The 10,242-nt window shown below is 57.1% G+C and overlaps 1 protein-coding gene across 1 annotated transcript in view; it reads right to left on the bottom strand.

The window, feature by feature from the left end:
- LOC103599605 (protein very KIND-like) overlaps window positions 1-10,240 on the bottom strand; it is a 48,090-nt gene extending 37,850 nt beyond the window's left edge. The window contains exons 1-3 of the mRNA XM_008583756.1: window positions 10,151-10,240; window positions 3,190-3,388; window positions 2,415-2,473 (exon numbers count right to left, since the gene is read on the bottom strand). Of these exons, the coding sequence (XP_008581978.1) occupies window positions 2,415-2,473; window positions 3,190-3,388; window positions 10,151-10,240 (348 nt within the window). The remainder of the gene's footprint in view (window positions 1-2,414; window positions 2,474-3,189; window positions 3,389-10,150) is intronic.
- Between the last annotated feature and the right edge of the window lie 2 nt (window positions 10,241-10,242).

Genomic DNA, 10,242 nt, shown 5'->3' with positions numbered 1-10,242 from the left:
ATCTTGTACAGAAAAAAATTACAAAAAACATGCACAATTTTTGTTTGTCAATTATACGTTGTTAGGGCTGGGAAAAAAATCAACTTTAGGTGACTGAATTGAAGAAGAAAAGCTCTTGGTAAGAGATATCAGTGAATTCCTGTTTGATCTCGAGGTTGGGAAGGTTTCTCAAGACACAAAAACAGTAATGACGAAAGAAGCTTTGATAAAGTTGGCGATGTGGGGACCGAGAAACTCCTTCATCAGAGGATGGGTTCAGACAGCTTTTATCGAAGTGTGGTTCAGAGGCTGAAACTGATTTCGTCATAACGCTGAGATGTTATTTGCCTTTTCTCTCTCGTCATCTCGTGGGTGGACAGTGGCGTTTCAGTGGCCGTGGCGTGGGATCTCACAGCACGGAGGATGCAGAAGCTGCCCTGCAAATCCAGCAGCTTTCCAGTACACAGATGTCACAGAGATTCGCAAACACATAAAACAATGCCCCTCTTCTCACTAATTTTTTTGGGAAAAATATTGTTATGTGAATATGGAACGGGTTTATTATTGTTATTTTTAAATGAATTAACAGACAAATATTTCTTAAATTTCTGTTTCAATTTATAATACAGTAAATACCAATAGATATAACGCACATAAATGAAAACTCTTGGGGGTACCCAATAATTTTTAGGAGTGTAAAGGGGTCCTGAGAACAAAAAGTTTCAGAACTGCCTTAAAGAAAGTCCAGACAAACGACACGTGGAGGCGGGAGCTCCTGCAGCGGCAGGGGACGCGCGGCTGCCTGGAGAGCAGCTTCACCAGAGAGGGCTTCCCGGCCCACACCCTGCAGACGCGCCCTGCTGGCAGGACGCCCACCCCACCGGGTGCTGAGTCTCAGGAGGGCAAGGAGGGTGGGTAAGGGGGTCTCGCACTGCTGGCTGGCGGGAGCGCCTCTGGGGAGTTTCAGGGACCTTGAACATCCACCTGCCCTGCTAGCTAGCAGTTTCCTCCCTGGATACACACCCAGGGGAAAGCGGCTGGACACATTCCCGGTGCACACACTCCGAAACGCCTGGGTCAGCTCAGAACCCTGCGACACCCGCGTGGCCTGGCTGTGGTGTCTGCCCAATGGAAAGTCACGCAGCAGTCCCCGAGGGTGAGCCACGCAACACGCACTGCTCTGCAGACGGATTTCAACGAGAAGTATACGAAAGGAAGTTCCAGAAGAATACTCTGATTTTCTCGAGAACGTCCAAGACAGTGGACATGCAAGAGTGTTACTTTCAGGAACATGTGATGGTGAGGCTACAATGGACGGGTCGCGGGAGTCAAGCTGGTGCCGCTCACCCTGGAGGAGGGGCCGGGCAGGGAGGGCGCGGGTACAGAGGTGGGTTATTTTCAGGGTCACGGCTTTTTTGTTGGTGCTGGTTACATGATCAGAAACGGAATTTAAAAGTAAAAAGTCCCCGTGTGGGCCGGGAGCAAGAACTGTCACAAACCAAGGATTCTGAGTACCCAGATTCTGGACCCCTGAGGTCCAGCAAAACACAGAACACCCGACACAGGAGTGGACTCAGCAGCCCTGCAGTCTGGAGGTCCGCGGAGCTAGGATATGAGTGGGGGACCCCACCCCTCAGACTCCCAGGGCCGGGGCTCCTGACTGGCACAGGGGCCAGTCCCAAAACTCTTATTTTGGGGTCAAATTTTAAGCTAATGATACTAAGCCAATGGACTTTTATAGAGAAGATTTTCAAGTTTGTAATCACTCACTTATTTGTTAACAATTGATATATTTTTCTCTAGCCATCCCAGGGGACTGTTGGCTCCAGGGCAGGAGGAACCACCCATGGTGCCGGTGGATGGACAGACAGTGCCCGAGGGTCAGGCGGGCCTCTACCACCTCTCTGTCTCCTTCCCCACTCCTGCGCAGGGGCCCTGTGGCCAAGCACCCAGGGGCTCACAGAGGGTCCACTCCAGAGCCTGTGGAGACTTGCCTGTGCGCGACCCCAAGCAGGCAGGGGGACTGCCGCTCTGCTCCCAGCCACCACCCAGCAGCCTCGTGCCACCTCAGAGCACTGGGACTACCTGTCTGCTAACTCCTGCCAGCTGTCACTGGAAATTTTAGGCACTCCTAGTATGTCAAATGTAGTAAACTTGCATTCCAGAAAACATACCATAAAATTACAATAATGACAGGCACGTCCAAAGCATTGGCCTCAAATACCAAGCTGTCTCTTGAGCTGTCCCCACAGAGGACCTGGTGGTGGACACAGGTGGGTGAGCCCCAAAAGCAGCCCCCACCGGGTTGGCCCAGCACACTGGGCAGGGCACCTGCCACTGGCCCAGAGGCCGACTGCATGTTAACTGTGGAAGTAAAGGGGACCGCGAGGGCGAGGAGGCAGGGCTGGGCGAGCTGCCCACCTGCCAGCACTTACCTTAAAGGTGTTCCCTGTCACATCGAACTCCGGGGGGACGAAGGCACCCTCAGGGTCATCTTGGGGAGGAAAAGAGAAGGCCTCTGATCACACACCGTGAAGCCCATGGTGAAGAAAACCCGCCGGCCACAATATGGCCCCTGGAGCCTCCAGGAAGGCCAGGAAGAAGCAGCCCCAGGACCCCCAGAACCAAGTCCCCTCCCCCAGCCCCTCCCCTCAGACCTGGTGCCCCTGAGGACGATTTAAAGCATTTGAGGAGGCCGGGGTGAAAAAGGGAAGGGGGCTTCTTAACCATAAATGTGGGAGACTGGCTCGAAAGTGAAACGAGGAAGGGATTTTTTCTGGTTTCCCAAAGAAGGAACTGAAGTTTCCCACTGGGAAAACTGGCCCTGTCAGTCCAGGCTCTCCCTGGAGGGGGAGGTGCCGTGGGCACAGACGGTCGACCTGAGGCAGGTGAGTCTCACTTTCAAGGTCCCCTGTGTCCACTCACCACAGGGCCATGGGACCAGCCTCTCCTTGGGTCAGGGCTGGCCGAGTCTGCACTGCTGCTTTGAGGGTGTGTGTGACAGCCCCAGGACAGCAAAGGTCCAGCAGCAGCCCCTGGCCCACGCTCCAGCCTGACCCCCTCCCGCAGTGGAACCTCATCAGCAGGATCTCATCAGGTTCCAAAGGAAACTGGGGCCCCGAGGGTGCCCCTGTGTCCACCGGCTGCATCAGTGCCCGCATTCACCCCAAAAGGGTGCCTTCCATCTGCCCATCCTCCCGCCGGGCTCACCACTGAGCTGCTCCATGAAGCACACGTTGCCGCTGGTGTTAAAGGCCAGGGTGTCGGGCGTGATGCACAGTGTCTGGAAGATGGCTGCATGCGCGACGCTCCGCAAGGACAGGCAGCACTCCAAGCAGACCGCCCAAGCCTCCTGCTCGCTGAGGCCGCTGTCCCGCAGAGAGAGGATGTCGGCCAGGGACACGTTCTCCTGCCAAGACAGGCCTCAGCATGAGCCTGCAGGGCTACGGGGGTCTGGAGTGGGGACCTCTCCCTGTCAAGGTCCCGGCACCCAATGCTGAGACTATTCTCTGGGGAAACAGGCAACTCCTAGCAGTGTTGCATTTATGGCTCAGGAAGAGGGTTTCAGGCAAGGTCTTTTTTAAAACAGTTATCCTGCTGCTCCCTGGATGTCAGTGCCTAGGAGCATGTGGCGACGCCATTGGTGAGCTGCCGGAGCAGGTGTCTGTTCATGGGGCCTGGGAACGGGCCTTCCTCCCAGAAGCCTGGCCGCAGCCCAAGAACTTGTGCCAGCCATTCACGTGATCGCTGGGCACCCCTGATCCTGCAGGTGCACAGCGCAGCAGGCACGCAGAGGCGCGAGCAGGTGAGGGGGAGGTAGGGACCTGAGGAGACAAAGTCGATGCCTGCAGAATGTGCACTTGTTTGTAGAAAGCCAACAATAGGGCTAACGGCACAACCACATGACATACAATCACACACATATGACGACATGCTTACAGAGCAGCCCAGACATTAGCTCCAGGCAGTGCACACGGAGAATGAGGTCACGGTGGTTCCTTCTGCATGGCCAGACTGTCCATACCTCCCCGCTACGGGTCACCTCCAGAAGCCAAGTGGGCTCCCTGACTGTGCAAGAGCTCAGCTGTGATAGTGATGGTCCCTACCAACACTGATGCACTCACACATACACATGCGTGATCGTGATGGTCCCCACCAACACTGACACATACATGCACAAATGCATCTGCCTAACGAGCACATTCACTCACATGTGCACACATGTACCCACCTAACAAGCACGTTCACTCACATGCACATATGCACACAGGACAGACACATCCCCTACTCATGCATGCACACACAAACATACACACTCTCACACCTGCACACACTTACATACTATGACACAGACACACAGGCATGTGCATGCTCACAGTGCACTCACACATCTCATGCACACACACTCATGCTACTGAGAGCAAACTTCCTCACGTACACAAGCACACGCTGTACACATTTCCGCACACACCTATACTTTTACTTATACACACGTACAATTACACACACTCATACATGTCCACATCCTCACTTATACACTCTCAAATACATTCACACACACCACACACAACAACACTCACACACTCAGACACATGCACATGCCCCCCACATGTATGTACACACCTACACTGTCACATACACTAGCACACAAAGGCACACAATCCACACAAGCGCACAGCACAAACACTGTGGCCCTCTCCTGGTCTGCTCCGTATGTGTGTGTGTGCGTGTGTGCACACACGTGCGTGTGAATGTACATGCTTACACGGTCCCCCTGCAGGAGGGGCTGGGCTGGGGGCTGGGCCTAAAGAAGCGTGTGGGCAGGGTCAGGAAAGGATTGCTCGCCAGTTGGGGAAGTGGCCTCTCCAGCTCCTCCTACAGTCTCGGCTGCTGTCCCCTGGACACAGGGGCTGCTCCTGCTGAAGCCCCACTGCCAGGCCCTAAGAAGTGTCTCCTGCCTCCTGTCCCTGAGTTTCCCTACTCGCAGCTGGCAGCACACGAGACCCCACAGCCACAGAAAGGGGGAAAGGGCACCAGGGAGAAGGCTTCCCGGTGTGTGGCTTGGCCGAGCCTCTGTGGCTCAGCAAGGGATCCAGGGCTGAAGTCTGCCCCTGTGACCCTGGCACATCCCGCCTGGCCTTTCCTTCTCAGAGTCCAGGTAGGGGCTTGACCCCCTCGGTTCCCCAGGCCCTTCCAGCTCTTTCTATGGCGGGAGTCTCCCTGCGGTGTTCTTTAGGTTTCCTGACTGATAAAGTGTCTTTCTGATTGTGCTCAAACCACCACCCAGGACTCCTCAGGACGCAGGAGAAACTGAAGCTCCCAGTGACACCTGAGGGGTCTGGTTAAAGAGGCGCTTTACCATGCACGTGTGTACATGCACACACATACACCACACCTGCACATATGCATATGCGTAAACACATGTGCACACATGCATGTGCAAACACACAGTGCAGCACATGTGCACAGACACACACGCAAACACACACAAGCATGCACTAAATGAGGTAATAACTCCGAAGACCCCATGGGTTTGTGCTATTTAGGAGGAAGCCAGACCCAGTCCCAGCCCCCCCCGCCCCCCCAGGGCCTTGCTCTGGTTCACATCAAGCCAGCCCTGCAGTGACAAGATGTGCCGCCGAGAGAAGGGAGCCCAGGTCATACGTGCCTGCAAGGCCATCTCACAGCCACAGCACAACCTCAGGCTTAGGCTTTGTGGGAAGATGCCTGGTGAGTACAGAGTCCGCCACCCCAGGGAAGCTGGAGACCCGGACTTTGAATTTGGGTGGACTCCACAGGGGTCCTTAGTCATTGCTTCTGGCCCTGCCCGGGAGATGATCTCTTGACTTCTCGGAAACTGGCTGTGTTGAGGGCGGGACGCAGGGCTCCAGACCCAGCTGTCACATCCAGGGGCAGGGGCTTGCCAAGTCCTGATGGACCCCCCAGGCCTGAACGCCGGGTGTCATCTGCCCTCTGGGACCTGCAGCTGTGGCCCCTGATGCTTCCACCCTGCTCTGGTTCAGGCGTGAGGAATGGCCCTTCCTTTCCCAAATCCACACTAGGCTGGAGGGAGTGTAGGATGAGCCTTGAGCCTTGGCTAAGGGCCAGGGACAAGGATGCGAGAGGCCTGAGGGTCGCAGGCAGCACTTGGCAGCCACTCGGCTCGCTCAGTTCATGGGGCCCACCCAGTTCCAGTGGATGACCCATGGCGCACCTGCACTCGCCTCCAGAAGAGGCCACTCAGAGACCCCCTGGCTCTCAGCTTACACCAGGCGGGTCCAGTTCCACAGTGGTGGCCAGGAGGCTCCTGCCCAAGTAAAATACACTCAGCAGGGCTGCAGGATGCCGAGGCAGGCACGGCAATAGCTTAATGGGCCCTGGCAGATGTTTCAGAGGGAGACGGTGTGCGGTGAATGCAAAGCCGGCTGCACCTCCGGCAGCCACACGCCCAGCTCCCACGAGGCCCGCGGCAGGCTGGGACATCGCGGCCTGCCCGCTCCAGCCTCCTCCTGCTCCTGCCAGTGTGGTTTGACCTTGCCACTGCTAGCTGACCTTCGGTGGCTCCACCTGCCAGGTACAGACCCGCTCCTCACCGTGCAGCACAGCCCCTTACTTTTCCCCGGAGGGCGCTGCCTGGGTGGGTCGTGGACTAGATCTGAGGGTGGGACCACCTAAGGCAGTTCCTTGCAGGGCAGGAGGGAGTGATCCCCACTTGGCAACTGTGCGGACACAAACTAAGCCCCTCATCCCAGGTGAGAGGAGGCAGAGGGGAGGCAGGTGGATGTGACCCCCAGGGGTGGGCCGTGCTCCAGGTGGTGGCACACCAGCCAGTCCCTGGGTCCCAGAAGGCAGGGTGGGTGTCCCACCTCAGGACTCTTAGCGGGTTACAGCAAAATGTCCATTTAGGGGCTTCTCTGTGTTGAAGAAGCCTCCCCACTCAGAGTGGGGTTATCTGGGGACTCACAGATCATCCTGCACATTCCAAACACACTCTCCCATAACCATTAATTTTTGCATCCTTGGAATATTCCAATAGGACCTGTCAACACAAAACTCAAACTGCTGCTGAGAACATTTGCTGACAATCCCCAGGTTGCCAGACCCCTGGTCGCCTGCTCGTCCCAAAGTGCCCACCCTCTCCCTCACGGCTCTCACCCCAGCAAGGAGTTCTCTTGGTCTCCAGGGGCCTCCTGCTCTGAACTTGTCATGTGGGTCCCCACAGGATGCAGTGGGGGTATCCCCTTCTTCACAGGGTACCCCAGCTGTGTGCTCCCCTAGGCAGCGACTGGGCCTCATCCACCTTCAAATCCCCAAGCCCAGCCTAGTGCCAGGCCTGCAGAAGGTTCCGGGGAGATGCTCGCTGAATTTGGGGAGGATGAGAACACTATTTGCCCCTTGGGGATGTCTGGGGACTGCGAAAGCCTGAAGGCCAGAGCTGCCACCTGCCTCTCAATGGCACCACACATTCCTTGACTATAGCCGCCTGGCGTGTGTTTGCCTCTCCTGCAGCCGCTGTCCTGCCCAGATTGTGCTGTTCTGTCTGTCTCTGCTCTCACATCTCTTGGCCACAGTGGCTGAAATGCCACGTGAATCCAGGGAGGGACACCTCCTCCAGGAAGTCCGCCTTGCTTAGCACCTGGCAGAATGTCTCCCTGTGGGCCATGTACCCATGGTCCTTTGCCTGTACCACCCCAGCAGTACCACCTGCAGGTGGCCAGCATGGCTACAGCCTCCAAGACCCAGCCAGGTCACGCTGGCTCACACACCGTGTGCTGTAGATTGGATGCCCTGCCCCCAACCTCACTGAAGCTTAGTCCCCACTGTTAATTGTTGAGGGTGGGAGATCCTGTTATGATAATTGAGAGGTGGGGTCTTGAAGAGGTGATTAGATTGTAGGACCAGTGCTGTAGTGAATGGGTTAAAAATGGTGGTCAGGGGCCTGGTTCTGAGGGCTTTAAAAGGCAAGAGAGGAGAGTGGCTCTGCTTTTTTTCTCTCTCAGCTTCCACCATCTTGCAATGTGAGACCCCTGGGTCACTATCGCCACCACCAGATGGACTTTGGACTTCCCAGCCTCAAAAACTGTAAGCGATAAATTTCATTTCTTTATAAAATCCCTACTTCTGTATATTTTGTTATAAGCAATAGAAACGGACTGATACAGCATGCTCTGGGAAGATCCTCATGAACACATCGCTGCCCCCCAGGCCATGGGTCTCCGGGGTCCGCCCCCAGAGTGAAGTTGCTGGAACACAGGTGCTGGTAGCTTTCACATCACTTGCGAATGCTGAGCTGTTTTCCAAAGAGGCCGTTCCAGTCCACACCCCACCAGCAGAGAGAGTGCTGCCCAGCACCGGCCCTGCCAACACACGCCACTGTCCAGCCTTTTAGTTCTCACCAACCTGGTGGTCATGGAAAGGGATTCATGGTGGGTATATTTTGCATTCCTCTGATTATACAGAACAAACATCTTTTCGTAGTTCACCAGCCATTTTGATTTTCTCTGGGGTCACGACAGGGAAAGGACATTACAGGCTCGGGGTGAGGGATACAGTGGATCCCTCCCCACCCGAACTTTTCCCTGGACTGTGCTGAACAGTGGCACCCTGGTTCACAGGAGGCCTCAGTCAGGTCATGGGAGGGAGACCCCCCAAAATGCACTGTGCACGGTGCGAGTTGCTCCAACCAAGGGGGACGCTGGGGAACATTTCCACCCACAGAAGCCACCAGGGCATGGCAGAGGACAGACCACACTCTGGGTCTGAGGGTTTGGTTTCAAAGTGTGGCACTGTGTGTTCTGTTTATGAGGCACCCTGGTGTGCCGGGCACAGAGGAGCCCCTACAGCTCCGGTGGTGGACACAGAAGGGCTCTGTGTGAAGAGCCGTGTTCTTGGGTCTGCCTGGAGAGTGACCAGGAGGTGCATCTTCTAACAGACACAGTGAAATGTGTCCTCCAGGGGAACTTCTGAAAGCTGTAGGCTAAGCTCACCCTTTCTTTTCCATCAAAGCCATGGAGATATCCAAAGATTTATTTATTTCCTGGCCTCTCCTCTGTGCAGCCTTCAATTGCATCAACTCCAAATCCAGGCCACCGCGGGGGTGGGGGCAGGGCCACCCCCAGCTCTGCCTCCACGGCCTCTGGTGGCGGGAAGCAGGCTTCCTGAGACAGACGCCAGCACCTTCCTGCGTGGACTCCCCTTCCCTTTCATGCCCATAGCCCTGAGAAAGTGGGTAGGGGGCTGGCCGAGGGGCAAGGTCCTAGGGAGCAGCCCCGGTCCTTTACTCCAGGAGGGCCTGGCCGGCTCTGACCCACGGGTGGGCCAGGTTGCCCAGAAGGGCTCATGGAGAGTCTTGGGCACCATGGCCGTTTCACAAGAAGGCACCGTGGCATCTGCTCCAGGGCTGCGGGGTGCCGGCATTCCTCACCCGTAACACAGAACGAGACCGGACCCTTGGGAGATGGGAGGCCCCCGGGAGCTGCCGATCCTCTGGGGGCCCATCTCTCTCGCCAGGGGGCCGGATTTGTTCTTGGGCCGTGGAGTTTATTCATTTGACCCCGGCCCCCAGCCTGCGGGGCTTCAGAGGAAGCTCAGGCCAAGTGGGGACCCACTTCTGTGCCAGAGTCTGGGCTCTGTTTCTGTGGGCAGCGGCCAGTTCATGTCCAGAAGCCTCGGGAGGTGCAGACGCAGCCAGGGCCCCTCTGCGCCTTGCGGGGGAGGGGCTGCCTCGGGACTCCGCTCCCAGGTGAAGGCCTGAATCCCCGACAGCAGGGAGCAGCCCCAGCCCTGGGGGTCTCATCCACGCACCCCGCCCCTGGCTCCTGAACCAGGCGCCTCCGCTGGCCTCGAGGGGCCTGGCCAGAGGTCAGCAGTGCCCCCAGCGGCCCTCACGCTGCGGGCCCCACTCGTCCACCCGACATTCCTAACCTGGAGCCCACCCCGCGCAGGGGCCAACTTCTGCAGTGACAGCCACCCGCTGCTGTCCCATGCGTCATTCCAGGGGTCTTGCCCCCACTCGCGGAAACGTTAAAGACCCAGAGGCGGGCGGGGGCTGAGAACAGCTGCGGGATCCCCCTGCCGCCACGACCTGCCCCAGCGCAGGGGTCTGGGGGGCGGGAGGCCTCCTCCGGGGACCCTCGGTTCACAGGGGACCCTCCGCCGACCCGGGGCTCACCTCATCCTCCGGCAGAGTGGGCAGCGGCTCGAAGTCGTAGAAGTCCAGGTCCTTGTCCTCGTCGTAGAGCTCGGCCGCGGCCGGGTCCATGG

Source organism: Galeopterus variegatus, unplaced genomic scaffold, assembly GCF_000696425.1.
Source record: "Galeopterus variegatus unplaced genomic scaffold, G_variegatus-3.0.2 Scaffold3028, whole genome shotgun sequence".
In the NCBI taxonomy this organism is placed as follows: domain Eukaryota; kingdom Metazoa; phylum Chordata; class Mammalia; order Dermoptera; family Cynocephalidae; genus Galeopterus; species Galeopterus variegatus.
This window is presented reverse-complemented; position numbering and strand designations above follow the sequence as displayed.